Here is a 20,592-nt window from a genome sequence, read left to right as displayed (position 1 = left end):
AAAGAAAAAAAATGCGATTAATTTGTGGTTAATTGCGAGTTAACTATGGACAATCATGCGATTAATCGAGTTAAATATTTTAATCGATCGACAGCACTAATATGTACACTGTTTATATATAACTATCTCTCTCTTTGCTGTTTCCTAGGTAACAGAAACGAGGACAGGCCCCTTGGTTGCAGTAACTATGACAGCTTGGATTCAGTTAGCTCTGTGTTGGTGCACAGCCCAGAGAATAAGATCCATCTGAAAGGTATACACTCACAGAGAGGCACACACACACAAACACACAGACATGGATGCAAGCACGCACATGTTCACAAGCAGGCACACAATACCCCCCCCCCCCCCCCCCCCATTCACAGAAAGAAGCATGCACACCCACTCGCTCTCTCTCTGGCCATAACCCTCAGATAACCCCACAACAACAAGCTTCTATTCAATTATATGGGGATCCACTATTAAAAGAAAAGATGCTCCTATTGTATTCGTAAGGATTCTTTTTTCCACCCTTTAAAATAGTCTCAAGAGCAACCAACGTTTGGCAGGTTGGTTCCTCTGGTTCCCCACTGCTCAGGCAAGGCCATGCACCCATGTCGACCAGATGGTGGCGCTATAATAACAAATCACACTTAAAAGGGATGGAGGAGGAAATGTCTAATGTCTTTTGTAGGGTTTGGGTTGCTTTTTATTAATTTGTTTACTCTGTATTTGTTATTTATATATTGTCATTACTGTACTGTTATTGTTGTTATTTGATATTGTTATGTTTATTATTATTATATTATTATTATTATTATTATTATTATTATTATTATTATTATTATTATTATTATTATTATTATTATTATTATTATTATTATTATTATTATTATTATTATTATATTATTATTATTATTATTATTATTATTATTATTATTATTATTATTATTATTATTATTATTATTATTATTATTATTATTATTATTATTATTATTATTATTATTATTATTATTTTATTATTATTATTATTATTATTATTATTATTATTATTATTATTATTATTATTAGTAGTAGTAGTACTGTTGGTGTTACTGTATTGTGTGCTGTGGTGTAAAAAAAATTTAATAAAAAAAATAGAGATACACAACTGAAATACGGAATATTCATACTTTGACAAAGCTCTCATAGCACAAAATCGGCCATAATTCATGAATCATTTATACAATCATCATGATATTCAGTAGATATGTTGGGTGAAGTATGATCATGAGGACAAACCCATTTTAAAATAGCTCCACAGGAGACAGAATAGTGCCAACATTATTACTAAAACAACCTTCATATGCAGGACATTTACATTGGTTTACAACATAAAAATGAATACTCTATTTCATACAAAGTCTTAGCAAACAGACTTCACTGCTACAGAGAAAGTTCCCTTTCTAAAACACAGTTCAAGCCAATAAATGCAATCAGCATGCTATGCTAAATGACATCATGCATCCTGACTCACTATAATGATAGGTTATGACTATAACCAAGTTCTGTTAATAGTGGTGACGCTCTGCGTCACTCATGCACTGTCCTCGCACACGTGCACGCGCACTGAATAAAGACCACAATGTACCTTTATATCCCAATATTTGTCTGACCACACCCCTATCAGCTTACCTACATAAGCAGGTGTGTGGTCACCTGCTCTCCTCCTTCCCAAGCTTTCACCACAAGGTGAGATCAAGGGCTGCAGCGGCGTCGGACGCCGAGCGTCACCACTATTAACAGAACTTGGTTATAGTCATAACCTATCGTTCTGTATCATAGTCGGTTCCGCTCGGCGTCACTCATGCACATAGGGAGGCCGAGCGGAGCCACCGGCCGACAAATACACCCCGCTGAAGGCCCCCCACAACCATCAGAACAGGGAGGGCCGAGCCCCCTCGACCCCCCCTAATGGAGGGCACCCCCCCCTATTGGAGGTTTCCCGGGAGGGCGACGGACCCGACCGTGCGAAGAGGCACTCAAGCAACTCAACGCACAGGGTGAGCAGACCGTGGCCTGACCCCACGACTACACACACGCACAACCCTGCAGAACAGGCAGTCAGCATGGCCGTAAGCACACAAAAAAGGTTAACCAACGGAAGCAGGCAGCGCACCGGGGAAAAAACCAGGCAACAGGCTGTTAACCCGAGCCTGGAGACTGCGGACGAGACAGGCGCCAAAGGAGTCAGCTGAAAACAGCCGCACCGGCGGAAGGGGCGTATGCTGGCGTTGTTGCATGACCAAGCCTCCATTTAAAAAAAAAACACCCAGAGGGGTTGAGGCAGAGAAGGCTGACACAGTCTCTGGAGCGTAACAGTAAGAAGCATTTTGTATGAAAGTATTCTGTACTTCTGTATGACAACTATTAAAGAACTTGAACTTGATTGGCAGACGTCATGAACGTGCAGGGGCACCCTCAACCGGGTAACCCGGGAGTTGACACTGCTCCAACACACCAGGGAATCAACCACCTTGTCGTTACCCAATGCGGTGGTTGTTCCTATAACCCCTCAAGAAAAAACTCCAAAACACACCTGCGGGTATACACAGGCTATACCGCAGTACAAGTGTTTCAGTTTTCAAACTGGGCCCGGCGATACGGAAAGCACAGGGTCACCAGAGGAGGTCAAAGACCACCCCAACAGGCCCCTCTTCGCCATGCGTGAGAGAGGAGCGAAAAGAATGGAGAACCAGCCCCAAGCACACCGTACTTGGTATTCCCAGGCGGTCTCCCAACCAAGTACTAACCAGGACCAACCTGTGTAGCGGCCGAGATCTGACGAGATCGAGCGTGTACAGGTTGGCATGGCCGTAAGCCATTACGACAGTGCTGAGTACAAAATGTACCCAACCAGGGTCTCCATAGCGCTTAACCCTGTGACACCCGGACCGACCTGGCATTTTTCCCCCTGAAAAAAGCCCAAGTCCCTCAGGGTAACAGAACAGCAGATCTGCATCCCCGGTGGACAACGGGTTTAACTGATCCGGACCAGCGTGACCAGAACCAGTCCCGTGCCCTAACCACGCCGACATGCCTACTCCAGGAGAAGGGGCAGATATGCGTGTTGATCTTAAACATGAAAAGAAGGCGCCACCCAGACGTTCGGGGCGAACCGCACCTGGTGGCCCACCCCCAGGGTGTGAGACCCCTCTACATATGTTCAGATCCATTCCGTCATCATCCCCCAGATATGAACGAGAATCCGTCGACAACCAAAACAGGTCGTCGGAAGAGGAAAAACCTCCATCCCAGTTGCTTTATAAAAACGCCGTTTTAACCCCAAGCAACCAAGGCGTGCCAGTCAGTCGCCTGATTACAGAACACCCAGAGCTAGCACTATGCGTGCGTCGGGACACAACCACATCAATGAACAGGCTATTTAGACCTGTCATTGAATCCCCAAGGCTCCCAGGGGAACGACAAGAGGGGTGTGATACTTCCTAACTCCAACTCTTTTTAATAGAAAAGAAGGAAGCACCAACAGTATGTATCCCAGTCTACACAGCCGGGGGTAACATTTTTTAACATTTTTACATCCCACCACCCTCCCATAGGAAGGAGACGGAAATCCCCAGAGAGACTTCCCACGCGAGCTGTACAGATTGAAAAGAATATATTGCACCTTGAAAAAGATTGGTTTTAGGGCTCTCCGGGGAGGAGGCACTGAACCCATACACACTCAATAATCGAATTGAATCGAATACACACACAATAGAGTAGGACTCCTTCTTGAGGTTCCACTCACCTTGACAATCTGAGGAGGAGGCTCTGTACTCTGAAGGAGGCTCCCTCACATGGAAGGAGAGTCCCAACTCACAGAAGGCCTGAATAGGAGCTTCGTGAGGAGGAGCCCTGACCACCCCCCGAAACAGATCCATCACATGGACCTGAACAGCACATGGAAGTCCTACCAACAGAGACGCGTACAGTGACGTACTCTATGGCGGGGGAATTTCTGCGGTGCACACGCCCAATATTCCAGGGCGTGGGACCAGGAAATCCCCCCCCCCCTCACCATGTAACGTGCCGAACCGCAACGTGACAGGAACCTTGAAGGACAGGTGGGTTTACCCCTGACCAACAGAAAAAAGGGGGAGGAAAGGTTACCAGTTCACCCCTTTACGACCCCACACCCATGATACGATGTAATGACAAAAAGAGCATGACGCAGTCATAGTCAGCTCCATGAAGCGTCTAACAGCTTCACACAGCGCATGTGCTAACCTGCTATCTGATTTTTACTAAGGAAAAAACACAGAATAGAGAGGGCCCTCCAAGAGCCCCGGTACCAAACTTACACATGTGCTTCTGTGGCCAGCCCAACCCAGTTGTAGGTCACACGACACACACAACCCATTATCACCTACAAAAAATGGCAAAAACACTCTACAGAGGAACGCCGTTTTTCATAATGAGAGAATACATAATTCTCGATTAGTATCGGCCACAGGCCTTGCTAAGCACACACGAAAAGCGACCAAACAATCTTTTCTTTTAGGAAAATAAAGTTCCTCAAGCAGTTTTAGCACAACCTCAGCAATCAAGCTAAGGGTTACATCGTATCCCTACCACACAGTGACACAATATAGTGTAACAACATGTCTCAGAGGAGGATGAAGAAGTCCCCAGGGAACCGGGGGTAAACACAACCCTCCTACTTTACCCTTAATACGGCCAGTTAAACAGGTAAACCTGTTAATATGTGAACACACTGTTCATTGTCATTACAGGCTGAGAAAAGAATCATTCTTTACTCATATGTCACTAAGCATAGCTTTATAGGTTAGTTTAACCCCCTTAGTTGTGAGTACACAGTACATAACACACATGATGTTTCTCAACACAACAAACCAGATCATTTTCACATCTGTAACAACAACCCGATTTGCATGGAGAAGCTAAATACCAGTGACAAGACAATTCACACATAACTCGCATCGTATCCTAAATGTAGTGCAGCAACACTCGTTTTGGAAAACATCGTTATTTACAAAACATTTAGAAGGGAAAGCAAGAAGAAGTGTTCAAGGTCTGGTCAGGACCTTGCCTACCAGGAGCGCAGATCAAGCAATTTGCAGTCTCTAACATGGCACCGAAGTAAACACAGCCTCCTGTGTTTGACGACACGGGCAGCTCGCTGCTCCAACCCGCCGCTACGGTGCTCCTTGTTGACGCAGTCCTCGCCGGCCTGGCTCAGGGCAGGTTCGACGAACATCCTCTGTCAAAGATGACGTCGTAGTCAAGAGTGTTAAAAACATGTTATCATCACAGCACGTTCAACAGTGTAGCATTAAGCCAACGGCCGCTCTCGGCCGATAGCAGCAAGCTAACATCACCTAGCCTAGCACAACAGGCTTGGTAAACACAGCGAGCTAGCGCTGCAGCTAACAGCTGACCGGCTAACACAGTAGGCCACAACTAGCACGCAAGCTAATTAGCTACCACCGGAACTCGTACACAACGATACAACAAGACACTCAGACAGGCCGCCGTTCTGAAACCCTCCTCACTTTTTAAGAGAAAAGAGAAACAAGATGTTAACACAGTTTACAACAGTGATTTTACCAACACCCGACGGAGCCAGCACAATTCCCATCTGGGCTGTAGCTGACTTGAACACAGATCTTCCGCTAACGAACATCCATGCCCATATTTCCTCGTGAGGGAATACTCTCATTTGTATATGAAAGACGGGGCCTCACGGTGACAGAGAAACATCCACTCGTCCAGAAAACACAGGGATCACAAGTGTTATTGGTCGTGGCCCACTAGTTAACTATAATGGGCTTCAGACCAAGGTCTTCCGCCGTTGCCTAAGAGGCTGAACAAAAGACCCTAATCTGGGGCCGGCGTTCGTAAACATTGTCAGCTAGCCCCCATAGCACTAACAGACAAGTGGAGCTCGCAAGCAAAACATTACTCACCAACCTGGAACCCACCGCTTCTCACAACAGCGGCGCGTCCTACAGTCCAGCTGTGCTTTTACCGCAACCAGCCACAGCAATGACTGCAGTTGGAAGGCATGTAGCGGCGCGAACTCCCAATACGAAAACCGGTGGAGGTTTCTTAGAATGATCACCATCTTCCAGACACTCCAGTGACGAAGACAATATCGCCGTATTTTCTCGAAAAAAGTGAGAGAGAAAATAAAGATATGATGTCAATGTCTCTTGTTTTCCAACTCTTCTCCTACTATCACATCACGTCAAGTGGGGATCTACCGAGGCACTACCTTGTGGTGAAAGCGAGAAGGAGGAGAGCAGGTGACCACACACCTGCTTATGTAGGTAAGCTGATAGGGGTGTGGTCAGACAAATATTGGGATATAAAGGTACATTGTGGTCTTTATTCAGTGCGCGTGCACGTGTGCGAGGACAGTGCATGAGTGACGCCGAGCGGAACCGACTATGATACAGAACTATATGATTACATACAAATTAATTGTTATTAAATCATAATCCGCTACACACACACACACACACACACACACACACACACACACACACACACACACACACACACACACACACGCACGCACGCACGCACACACACACACACACACACACACACACACACACACACACACACACACACACACACGCACACACACACACACACACACACACACACACACACACACACACACAATACACAGTACATGCAAGCCTGCACTTTTAACCTCCCCAAAAGACATCAGGAAATGAACTGTTGTGATGAACTAAAACAATTCAGTTTCCTGAAATAAACAGTTTGAGGACATAATTCTGTCAACTCTGTTAAGCCATAAAGATAACTCGTTATGAGGGAGAGAGCAATGACATTATGTTAATAGACTGATGTGAACAAACGTTGTAAAATACATATAACATTAATGAAAATATACTAGGTTATATTCAATTATAAAAAATATGATTGCATACAAGGTATTTGTTTAGCATAATTTTTAAAGTTGCTGCGCTCTACTGCACTGCACATTAAAGTACTTGATACATTATCGCTGTGTAATCGCCTGGCCGCTGGGAACCATGCACACTACAAGCCTGGTCAAAAGCGCCTTGCTCCTCCTCTGCTGAAACAGTCTGCAGGAGTATGTCAGGCAGGACTCGATGCTCTGGTCTCTGTCGAGCGACCTGTCTCTGTGGGGGAGACAATGGAGCTGTAAGATTATCTGAATAGACTTTATAACCAAAATAGGATCTTGAGCCTGTCAGAATGAAGTAATGCTGCTTTCTTAAGACCCAGCCCAGCCCCCAAAGGAGGCTATGCAAGTGGGATGGGAAGTTAAAGGACATCTGACCTGCCTCCAAAGAACAGGGACTAAAAACTATTGACACTAAGACATCTATGGATTCTTTCCAGGGCGATCAGCTCGACCAGTTAATCGACTCCTAATTAAAGTCTGGCTTTCCAAAGAGTTTTGTCCAATTCTCTCTGAGTTACCTCACTCAGAGAGCATTGGACTTCGATAGAACTCCTGAGTTCAACACTTAGAAATACCAACTGTGTTTGCTGCTCACTAAAGGACAACGGAGTCCATTGATTGACACTCCGAATGAACATTGACTGTCTGTAAGCGTTATTGTTTTAATTCTACTAGGGATGAATATGAATTTGGGAAAGCATGGATAATGAGATGGACATATATATTTGTATTACACAGATATTAATATTATTATTCTGGGGAAAGAAAATTGTTCATGTTATAAGCTCCATTGATGCAGCGAACTCCGCACCATCTGTTCACCATCAAAAACGACCTGTAGGACTGCCGTCAAAACTACCTTTAGGACATGTAAGACTGCCCCATTTCTTCATTTGGACCCACGGAAATATCAATAATCATATTTTGAAGGTTGTGTGTCAAAAGAGAGAAAGAAAAAGGCTGGCATTTTCTCGAGTATTCTCTCAGATATCCACTGCATTTTCAAAAGCCTAGAGATATATTGTCTTAAGCTTGTCTTAAATCATCATCATGAGTTATGCATGTGAACTTAATTGCATTCAACACATGCACATGCATGTCTTTGAAAACCTATTTCAGAACAGAGACGCACAGCCCGCTCCCCAGCCATCCTCTCTTACGTTACAGCACGTGTCAGCCTTCACTTACGCCAATTCCAGGAATAGTATTTATAGATTGTTGTGGAATCTTTAACACTAGCACAGCTGACAAGGGGTCAAATGACCCCTAGGCATTTTCAATAAATGTATCCTCGTCACTCGGTCGAGCTCCAGCTCTGTCACTCAATGACTTTTCCTAAAAGTACCCGTTTTATCTGGCACGTTTTCTGAAATTTCAAAATGACTTCAGGAAAATGTAATTAGAACGTTATTCCACATAATGGGCCGTTGGAACAGACGAAAGTCACAGCACTTTGTGAGCATCTAGCGCAGGGGTGGCCAACCCATGGCTCTCGAGCTGCATGATTCCATCCAAATATATATTTTTTGTATGTCACTCAAACCTACATTTCATTGTGGTAAACCTAATATTTTTATATTCAGAGGTAATTATATAGTTTACACTGTTTATTTTTCTCATATTTCTCATATAAGCTGTCGGGTCATCTGACCCGTTCCCGGCGGGAATCAGCAATTTTCTCCTAGTGTTAAATCAGCCAAACAGTGAAGCTGTAGAAATTCAGAATGAGTCCATTTGTATTAAAAATAACATAGTTTATGTATCTGTTTCGATGGCCATAGAAAGAGTATGATCAGTTTACAATCAGACAAATGTGTACACACTAGGGCTGACTCCTATTAGTCGATTAGTCGACTAATCGGTCGGAAGGAGCCGTAGTCGACTGCCAACCTCTTAATCAAAAAAATATATATAATAATAATTAGGCTATAATTAAAAAAAATTATTTATCATTATTTCCAAAAGAAAAGAGGCCTAGAAGTGTGGCTAACGCTAAAGGCATGCATACCAGAGGCTAACTGCCTACGAAAACAGGAAACTGAAAGAGGATTTCACCCATCTAATGAACACAGACTAGACAAATATCAAGATGTATCCATCAGTGGACCAATTGCATGCTTTTGCAGAGGACAAGAAGCCTTCAGTCGACTCCTTCAGACATTAAGCACCCCCCACAGCCCAAATGGAACGATAAAAAAAAAAAAAAAAAAAAATTATATACATATTTTTTATTTATTTCTTTTGTCAACCAATAGTCGACTAACGGCACATTTTTTCCAATCATAGTCGACCATCCAAATCCTTAGTCGGGGACAGCCCTAGTACACACAAAGCGTCTGACCAGAAAGTGACAGTGAGCTCTGGTCAGACTTACAATAAATACATAACTGACATGACGTACATAAGATGACCAGGGCCCCGTCCCTTGTATGTGGCTAATTTTCAGGATAACTTGACATACTGTAAGTCATGCTTTTCGGTTCCACGAAGCAAGTTTGGCTAAATCACTATAGCAACACATCGATAAACTTGAACCTGCTCCAGCGCAGGCTTATCTAAGTTAGCTGGATGAGCTTGCCACTCCCTCGGAAAAAAATGGCAGCTCCCTTCCTCAGAGATCCCATTATACCATTCTGAATGGGTCGCGAGCAGCCGTGGGGGGGTCGCAAGATGATTTACAGAATGTTTTGATTTCATAGAATGTGAAATAGGCCTATAATTAAAAACGATTTAAATACATTAAACTGGTAAAATAAATGCTTTTGAAATGTCAAATAATAGACCTAAAATACTGATAATAAATTATATTCAGCCTATGGATTTCCTACATACTGCACATCAGAGCTACGGCGCGTGCAACACCTGTTTGAGCTACGGGATGAGGCGCGCTTGTTTCTGACGGAGCTCGCTGCCCACCTCCAATGCCGACTGGATAACAAGGCTAGCATATTTGTCTTGCATATTTGCTAAAATGAATGGACTTAATCTGTCACTACAAGGTGAAAATACAACCATCCTGTCGTTCAATGATAAAATACAAGCGTTCACAAGGAAACTTGAGCGCTGGAGTACAAATGGGCTGGATTTATATGTTTCCAGAGCTTGATGAATTTATGGAGGACAATTAACATAGATGTCTATAACTCACCTCCAAGCCTATATTTGCCTATACATTTTGACACACATACGCATTTAACTTGTCTGCGATATTTTCCCATTAGAAAATCATGGTTTCGGTGATCGACGCCTCCCCCTTTTGAACTAGGACGGGCATGCGCAATTATCGTTAGGTTATGACTATAACCAAGTTCTGTTAGTATAGCGACGCTCGGCGTCACTCTCTGCACTGTCCTCGCACACGTGCATACGCACTGAATAAAGACCACAATGTACCTTTAATCCCAATATTTGTCTGATCACACCCCTATCAGCTTACCCATATAAGCAGGGGTGGGGCCACCCACTCGCCTCCTTCCCAAGCTTTCACCACAAGGCGAGATCAAGGGCTGCAGCGGCGTCGGACGCCGAGCGTCGCTATACTAACAGAACTTGGTTATAGTCATAACCTAACGTTCTGTATCGTATAGCTCTCGCTCGGCGTCACTCTCTGCACAAGGGAGGCCGAGCGAGAGCCATCGGCCGACAAATACACCCCGCTGAAAGCCCCCCACAACCATCAGAACAGGGAGGGCCGAGCCCCCCCGACCCACCCTAATGGAGGGCACCCCCCCTATTGGGGGCTTCACGGGAGGGCGACGGACCCGACCGTGCGAAGAGGCACTCAAGCAACTCAACGCACAGGGTGAGCAGCCGTGGCTTGACCCCACGACTACACACATGCACAACCCGCATGCCACCCGGGAACGAACGGAGGAAACAACCTCGTTACTGCCCCCAGAATCACGGGGTCAAGGGCAAACCCAACCCCGTAGCAAGGCCGTAGCAGCGGAGCGCGAAGGAAGACCCAGACCCACCAAAGGGACTGGACCCCCTGGAACGGGGGCCCGGAGAAGTCCATGATGCCAGCATCAAGACCCCACCAGGTGGGCACTTAGTGACCCCGCCCCCCACATCGCCAGCGTATTCGGACAAAGGCCCCTCAGCCGAGCGGGCCCTGTCCCCCCAATAGTACACCGCCTGGCACACTGACCCCGGAGAACAGGCAGTAAGCATGGCCGTAAGCACACAAAAAAGGTTAACCAACGGAAGCAGGCAGCGCACCGGGGAAAAAACCAGGCAACAGGCTGTTAACCCTAGCCTGGAGACTGCGGACGAGACAGGCGCCAGAGGGGACAGCTGAACACAGCCGCCCCGGCGGAAGGAGCGTAAGCTGGCGGTGTTGCATGACCAAGCCTCCATTTAAAAAAAAACCCACCCAGAGGGGTTGAGGTAGAGAAGGCTGACACGATTGGCAGACGTCATGAACGTGCAGGGGCACCCTCAAACGGTGCACCCGGGAGTTGACACTGCTCCAACACACCAGGGAATCAACCACCTTGGTGTTACCCAATGCGGTGGTTGTTCCTATAACCCCTCAAGAAAAACTCCAAAACACACCTGCGGGTATACACCGGCTATACCGCAGTACAAGTGTTTCAGTTTTTCAAAAAAGGGTTAACCCAGGCCTACGGGTCGACGAAACATTACTTCGGACCGGGCCCGGCGATACGGGAAGCACAGGGTCACCAGAGGAGGTCAAAGACCACCCCAACAGGCCCCTCTCCGCCATGCGTGAGAGAGGAGCGAAAAATAATGGAGAACCAGCCCCTAAGCACACCGTACTTGGTATTCCCAGGCGGTCTCCCAACCAAGTACTAACCAGGACCAACCTGTGTAGCGGCCGAGATCTGACGAGATCGAGCGTGTACAGGTTGGCATGGCCGTAAGCCATTACGACAGTGCTGAGTAAAAAACGTACCCAACCAGGGTCTCCATAGTGCTTAACCCTGTGACACCCGGACCAACCTGGCATTTTTCCCCCTGAAAAAAGCCCAAGTCCCTCAGGGTACCAGAACAGCAGATCTGCATCCCCGGCGGACAACGGGTTCAACTGATCCGGACCAGCGTGACCAGAACCACGCCGACATGCCTACTCCAGGAGAAGGGGCAGATATGCGTGTTGATCTTAAACATGAAAAGAAGGCGCCACCCAGACGTTCGGGCGAACCGCGCCCGGTGGCCCACCCCCAGGGCGTGAGACCCCTCTACATATGTTCAGATCCATTCCGTCATCATCCCCCAGACATGAACGAGAATCCGTCGATGACAAAAAACCAGGTCGTTGGATTTGGTCGTCGGAAGAGGAAAAACCTCCATCCCAGTTGCTTTATAAAAACGCCGTTTTAACCTCAAGCAACCAAGGCGTGCCAGTCAGTCGCCTGTTTACAGAACACCCCGAGCTAGCACTATACGTGCGTCGGGACACACCCACATCAATGCACAGGCTATTTAGACCTGTCATTGAATCCCCAAGGCGCCATGGGGAACGACAAGAGGGGTGTGACACTTCCTAACTCCAACTCTTTTTAGTTGAAAAGAAGGAAGCACCAACAGTATGTATCCCAGTCTACACAGCCGGGGGTAAAAAAAAAATCACATTTTTACATCCCACCACCCTCCCATAGGAAGGAGACGGGAATCCCCAGAGAGACTTCCCACGCGAGCTGTACAGATTGAAAATAATATATTGCACCTTGAGCCATGTAAAAAATTGGATTTAGGGCTCTCCGGGGAGGAGGCACTGAACCCATACACACTCAATAATCAAATTGAATCGAATACATACACAATAGAGTAGGACTCCTTCTAGAGGGTCCACTCACCTTGACAATCTGAGGAGGAGGCTCTGTACTCTGAAGGAGGCTCCCTCACATGGAAGGAGGAGTCCCGACTCACAGAAGGCCCGAATAGGAGCTTGGTGAGGAGGAGCCCTGACCACCACCCGAAACAGATCCATCACATGGACCTGAACAGCACACGGAAGTCCTACCAACAGAGACGCGCACAGTGACGTACTCTATGGCGGGGGAATTTCTGCGGTGCACACGCCCAATATTCCAGGCCGTGGGACCATGAAACTCCCTCCCCCCCCCCCCCCCCCCCCCACCCCCTAACGTGCGAGACCGCAACGTGACAGGAACCTTGAAGGACAGGGGGTGTACCCCTGACCAACAGAAAAAAGGGGGAGAGGAAAGGTTACCAGTTCACCCCTTTACGACCCCACACCCATGATACGATGTAATGACAAAAAGAGAGTATGACACAGTCATAGTCAGCTCTATGAAGCGTCTGACAGCTTCACACAGCGCATGAGCTAACCTGCTATCTGATCTTTACTAAGGCAAAAACACAGAATAGAGAGGGCTCTCTAAGAGCCCCGGTCCAAACTTACACATGTGCTTCTGTGGCCAGTCCAACCCAGTTGTAGGTCACATGACACACACAACCCATCATCACCTACAAAAAATGGCAAAAATACTCTACAGAGGAACGCCGTTTTTCATAATGAGAGAATACATAATTCTCTATTAGTATCGGCCACAGGCCTTGCTAAGCACACACGAAAGCGACCAAACAATCTTTTCTTTTAGGAAAATAAAGTTTCTCCAGCAGTCTTAGCACAACCTCAGCAATCAAGCTAAGGGTTACATCGCATCCCTACCACACAAAGACACAATGTAGTGCAACAACATGTCTGATAGGAGGATGAAGAAGTCCCCAGGGAACCGGGGGGAAACACAATCCTCCTACTTTACCCTTAATACGGCCAGTTAAAACAGGAAAACCTGTTAATATGTGAACACACTGTTCATTGTCATTACAGGCTGAGAAAAGAATATTCTTTACTCATTTGTCACTAAGCATAGCTTTATAGGTTAGTTAACCCCCTTAGTTGTGAGTACACGGTACATATAAACACACATGATGTTTATCAACACAACAAACCAGATCATTTTCACATCTGAAACAACAACCCGATTTGCACGGAGAAGCTAAATACCTAGTGACAAGACAATTCACACACAACTCGTGTCGTATCCTAAATGTAGTGCAGTAACACTCGTTTTGGAAAACATCGTTATTTACAAAACATTTAGAAGGGAAAGCCAGAAGAAGTGTACAAGGTCTGGTCAGACCTGGCCTACCCGGAGCGTAGATCAACGAAGTGCAGTCTCAAGACACCGTAGAAAACACAGCCGTCCTGTGTTGTTCGATCTGGGCAGCGTCGCCGCTCCAACCCGTCGCTACGGTCCCCTTTGTTGATGCAGGCTTTGCCGTCCTGGCCCAGGGCAGGTTCGACGAACATGGAGGAGCCGGAGATACCCCGCGCTGGGCCTTGGCCGATAGCAGCAAGCTAACGTTTCCTAGTGATCACAGCAGGCTAGCGCCGCAGCTAACAGCTGACTGGCTAACAGTAGGCCCAACCTATGTAGGCCACGCAGTGATCACAGCAGGCTAACGCCGCAGCTAACAGCTGACTGGCTAACCGCAAGCTAAGCAGCTATCACCTGAACTTGTACACAATGATATAACACTCACCCAGACAGGCCGCCGTTCTGAAACCCTCCTCACTTTTTAAGAGAAAAGAGAAACAAGATGTTAACACAGTTTTACAACGTGATTTTACCAACACCCGACGGAGCCAGCACAATACCCAACTGGCCTGTGTAGCTGACTTGAACACAGATCTTCCGCTATCGAACATCTATGCCCATATCTCCTCGTGAGGGAATACTCTCATTTGGATATGAAAGATGGGGCCCTAACACGGTGACAGAGAGATATCCACTCGTCCAGAAAACACAGGGATCACCATTGTTAATGGTCGTGGCCCACTAGTTAAAACTATAATGGGCTTCAGACCAAGGTCTTCTGTCGCCTAAGAGGCTGAACAAAGGACCCTAGCCTGGGGCCGGTTTTCATAAACATTGTCAATTAGCCCCCATAGCACTAACAGACAAGTGGAGCCTGCCAGAAAACCATAACTCACCAAACCTGGAACCCACCGCTTCTCACAACAGTGGCGCGTCCTACAGCCCGGCTGTGTCTTTACCGCAACCAGCACACAGCAAGGACTGCAGTCGGAAAAGTATGTAGCGGCGCGAACTCCCAATACAAAAACCGGTGGAGGATTTTTAGAATGATCATCATCTTCCAGACACTCCAGTACGAAGACAATATCGCCGTATTTTCTCGAAAATAGTGAGAGAGAAAATAAAGATATGATGTCAATGTATCCTTGCTTTCCAACTCTTCTCCTACCATCACATCACTTCAAGTGTGGGGATCTACCGAGGCACTTCCTTGTGGTGAAAGCGAGAAGGAGGCGAGTGGGTGGCCCCACCCCTGCTTATATGGGTAAGCTGATAGGGGTGTGGTCAGACAAATATTGGGATTAAAGGTACATTGTGGTCTTTATTCAGTGCGTGTGCACGTGTGCGAGGACAGTGCAGAGAGTGACGCCGAGCGAGAGCTATACGATACAGAACCTGATTACTGAAGTCTGGTTCGAATTAACGAGATTATTTGAGCGTGAATCAGCCTTTGAGAAACCGAGATAGCCTGACATCAATCAGTAGGTTAATTTAAGCTGGCTAATAAGACATTTGATGAACCAGGTACGAGGAACGGGCCCAGATATGACAAGAAAGGTAAACAAAAATGCCCTAGTGAGAAAATGAAAACAAAAGATGTGTCTAGGGGCTTTGTTATGTCTCACACAAGAACTGGAGTCGAAAAGAACCTTGGACGTGTCATATCTCCTGGCGCTGTGGCTGTTGTTTTAAGAAACACTGTCAGACTGTCGCCCTAGTGTCTGAGTTGTATACTAGTTAAACATATTAACTAGTCAAGGCTGTACAGAGAATATGTATTTATAACAGAACTATTGACATGATAATATTTTCCGATTACAATATATAATTTATCTGTTCAAAAGTTGTCATGAGTGGTCCTGTTATGGCAAATACAAATGCAGTTACTGGTAACAGAAATACTGTATGACAAATGACTATAGGCTACTGAATAAGAATGACTACTTTTGAAGGTGGACATGGTGGTCATGTTAGTTTAACGATCATACATTGAAAACGATGTTATTGGAACCGGGGTGGTGAACATGATTCAGATAACAGTGCTTGAACAGATAAATGCATTTTCTCAAATTCATTCATCAACACGTCAAAGGCTTGCAATTGCTCATTCACTTTTCTCAAGTCACGTCCACGTCATCAAATCCGCCAAACAGCGCATCTCCTCAGACATTTTAATCCCAGTTAGCACTGGCAGTTACAATATCACAATAACGTGTGAGTGACAGTGATACAATTCAACAATCCACAGATTCAGATTTGTCGTAATTCACATCCACGCTTCAATTTATGCTTGAATGAAACACTATACGGGCGCTCCTTTAACTCAATGGACGCCAAGGGGGCGCTGTTTACCTTCTGGTTAGAACGCCATTGCTGTAATGCAATGGGGAGAATGCCGTGTTTTGCGAGTGATAAAACGATATGAAATATTATAGCTATGGATCTAATAAACGCGTCGATTGTCAGTGAGTTTATTCCAGTCAACATGCAAAAAACAGATAATTTTTTCATACATACATTTCCGTTTTATACCGTGATGAATATGAATATAGTTCCAGAGCGATTCTGTCTAATCTCAAGAAACTCGAGCAAACCGCGCTTCAATGTATTTCCTTAGAAATCGTGCCATTTGTCGCTTGATTTATGAATGGTTCTGAAAACAACGCTAGATTATCGGTATTATATGTGTCCTCATGCACGATACAGAAGCGGGGCTGAAAAATCGCTTCTCCGTGCATTGGTCGCAGCCAACCGCATGCACACACACAGACACACGTGATCGTTACGAAAGAAACATCTGATTAACGCAAGATTGGTAACATAGAGTCCTTACCTGACATCTGATGTAATGCAAAAAGATTAACCCAATTCCTGATCGCCATTCCAAATATTGATTGTGTTTATTGATCCAACGTTATATGTCCAAAACGCATAATCCACACTGCTCTCAGTCTCCCCAGTCAATGTGTTATAACGAGACTGGATGCCCGAGAAGGAAAACCTGGACCGGACTTGTTAGATCAGCGTACAGCCCAAGGGGGAGGGATTTCAATGACGTGCAATACCGGCCGGAAGGCATTAGGCAGCGATATTGGCCTTTTGCGAGCTCAGACCCATTCCCAATGATAACATCAGGCTGGATGGATGAAAAATGAATGGATATAGCGAATAAAAGAAATAACCAGACTTTTCTCGTGATTGGCGCTCAACGCATGGCGAGTTAACCTGACTTTTTTTGTCATTGACGCTGAAACAGTTAAGCAAATACATCCACAGCGGAGAATATGAAACGAATCAGAGCCAAACGCCTGTTTCATTATTAAAAATATCCCAGTGGGATTCACATTTGCAATGCTCCGTTATTAAAATAACCACATAGTGTGTGTGTCGCGACTCGCGAGCGCCGTATAGCTATGACGTGCATTATTTAGGACAAAGTAAATCCATAGGCTGAATATGATTTATTATCAGCATTTAGGTCTATTATTTTACATTTCAAAAGCCCCCTCTAGAAAAACGAAGCACAACAACATAATTCAGAATGGTTTAACGGGATCTGTGAGGAAGGGAGCTGGCATTTTTTGCGAGGGCGTGGCCAGTTTATCCAGCTAACAGAACTAAACCCTGCACTGGAGCAAGTTCAAACATTTGTATCTGTTGCCATAGTGATTTAGAAAAACGTGCTTCGGGGAACCGAAAGGTCCGACTTATGTCAAAATTATCCGGCTAACTCAGTTAGCCAGGTACGAGGAACAGGGCCCAGACCAGTGGCAGACTGGCCATCGGGACGTTCGGGACGAATCCCGATGGGCCGGAACCAAAGTGGACTGGTCCAAAAAAAAAATAATAAAAAAAAAAACGTTTTTTTTTAAACTTTTTTTTTTACTTTTTTTTGCCAGTGTGTGGGCCACTAATGTGGGCCGGTGTGTGGGCCAGTGTGTGGGCCAGTGTGTGGGACAGTGTGTGAGTCGGTGTGTGGGCCACTAATGTGGGCCGGTGTGTGGGCCAGTGTGTGGGCCAGTATGTGGGCCGGTGTGTGAGTCGGTGTGTGGGCCACTAATGTGGGCCGGTGTGTGGGCCAGTGTGTGGACCGGTGTGTGGGCCAGTGTGTGGGCCAGTGTGTGGGCCGGTGTGTGGGCCAGTGTGTGGGCCAGTGTGTGGGCTAGTGTGTGGGCCAGTGTGTGGGCCAGTGTGAGTCGGTGTGTGGGCCACTAATGTGGGCCGGTGTGTGGGCCAGTGTGTGGGCCAGTATGTGGGCCGGTGTGTGGGCCGGTGTGTGGGCCAGTGTGTGGGCCACTAATGTGGGCCGTAGGGTTGCCACCCGTCCCTTAAAATACGGAATCGTCCCGTAATTGGAAACTAAAAGACCCGTTCCGTATTGAACTGATACGAGACGCCCTTTGTCCCGTATTTTAAGGTTGCCAGTTTAGTGAGAGAAATAAGCCAACCGACCTACAAAAACAAGCAAAATTGTGTCCAAAAGTTGCGGAAAATAAACAGACTTGGCAACTCTGGTATGATGGGCGTGCGCTCAGCAGCTCACCGACCAATGAGAATTAGCGATTTCGCGTTGCTAAGAAGAGTTCTGTGCCGTTGTGCCAATCCTCCGTCTGTGCGCTGCGTGATTTATTTTCGAAGACGCTTTGAAAATGTCTACAGCAGACACTGTGACTCCACCGTGTCCTAAAAAGACAAAACGCCTCCAGAAATACAGACCTGAGTGGGAAGAGGCAAATCCCTGGCTTGATGGCGTGCGTCAGTGGAGATGTTTACAAAGCAAACTGTAAAATATGTAGGTGTTTTCTGTGGCGCATGGTGGACTGACTGACATCAGACAGCAAGCCTCAGGAGAACAATATTCCCGAAATATAAGAACGCAAAGGACCCAAGCACAGGTGTCACAGTTCTTCATAACTGAAACATCTCCTGAGATTGATTCGGTATGGGATATTACATCTTATTTATCTGGTTGTGTTTTTAACTAGTTGTCAGTATTTATATTTACCTGCCCTGGCAGCCAGGAGCCTACTCTGCTTTGCACATAATTTTTTATTAATCTTTTAATTTGGGTCACACAAGTGTTTCATTGTATTATTGTCCTCTTTCAGTAAAAGTGTTCCCAGGCTTTGTTTTTACAGCACTTTATATTCATACAGTATTATGCTCAAGTTGAGGCTATAGTTCAGCCAATTTATTTAAACAATGTTAAATGCAAATAAAGCACTTTAAACTTTAAGTATGACTAAATGCTTTCTTGACTATATATAGTAACTGTTCCAAAATGCATAGATTTCTATGTATTTTAGGGGTTTGGGGGGCTAGCTCTTTTTAATATAAATGTCATAGATTGTTTTATTTAGATTTCATAGATTTCTATGTATTTCAGGAGTTTGGGGGGCTGGCTCCCCAAAATAATTAAATAACATAACCCTAAGCCTAACCCTAAAACCGAAATAAAGTAAAAAAATAAATAGTGACAAAATCCGCCCATTTTCACCCAAAAAACACCCCAAAACTGCAACAAAAAAATGTGCGCGCGCTACGCGCACGCTCGATGATAGGTGTCCCTTATTTCTATTGATCGAAGGTGGCAACCCTAGTGGGCCGGTGTGTGGGCTGGTGCGTCTGAATGTCCCGGGCTGAATTTGTGTCCCAGTCCGCCACTGGCCCAGACTATTCTATACAAGTCTAGAATCTCGAGTTTAGAATCTGTAGATAGACAGTAAACACAACAAAACAAGTTTCACTAACCCATACCCCAGCACAGTGCACATTTTCAAAGCATGCACTCTTTTGCAGCGCCGACCTGCTACATATAAATAAATTTGTATCAAATTTTTTTATTTATTTTATACACAAAACAAGACAAACACAATACAGTAACAATAACAATACCTCACAATACCACAATAATAATAACAACAATGACATTAGCAATAACAAAAACAATAAACACAGAAAATTACATAAAAAATCAACTTATACTATTACAGACACCACAATAGACACCACAAAAGACAATTCATCTCCCACCCCCAACCCCAGGACCCCCAGATCCCCCAGGACCAACACCCCGACCCCGCTACACAACTAGATTGTGGCATTTACTCTATCGGCCGCTGAGACCCAAAGTCCAATGCCGGCCTGTCCATAGAGATTTCCATATAAATTATATCCAACAGTGTCGGAGACCAATTAATCATTGTGAGCCTCTCAGGTTATTTCCACCTCATAGCTATCAGCTTATTCGCTGCAGTAACGCCCGCCAGAATGATTATTTTCTGTTGTATGGATGCTGGTAGCAGTGATAGGGGAGAACGGGGGACGTTGTCACACTTTTTACTCTAATGTGAATTGCTCATCATCAAAACACCTTTCAATAGTCATTCCTACAGATTCTCAGAATAGTGCACGGGGTAGTGCCAGTGTACTTCAACAACTACTTCAACCGAATCAGGGACACCCATGCATACCCAACTAGGCGCAGCTCAACTGACTTTGTGCCAGTCAGATTCAGGAGCTGTATGGGGAAGGAGTCATTTTTGTATTCAG

At 45.6% G+C, this 20,592-nt stretch overlaps 1 protein-coding gene across 1 annotated transcript in view; it reads left to right on the top strand.

Annotated features, from left to right (window-relative positions):
* brinp2 (bone morphogenetic protein/retinoic acid inducible neural-specific 2) overlaps positions 1–20,592 on the top strand; it is a gene marked incomplete at its 3' end in the record, with an annotated part of 430,343 nt that overhangs the window by 144,240 nt on the left and 265,511 nt on the right. The window contains 2 exon segments of the mRNA XM_084327936.1: positions 149–170; positions 173–253. Coding sequence (XP_084184062.1) covers positions 149–170; positions 173–253 — 103 coding nt within the window.

This window comes from Notolepis coatsorum (assembly GCF_963971535.1).
Source record: "Notolepis coatsorum genome assembly, chromosome: 13".
In the NCBI taxonomy this organism is placed as follows: Eukaryota; Metazoa; Chordata; class Actinopteri; order Aulopiformes; family Paralepididae; genus Notolepis; species Notolepis coatsorum.
Note: the sequence above shows the minus strand (reverse complement) of the source record. Positions and strands in the feature narration are given on the sequence as shown.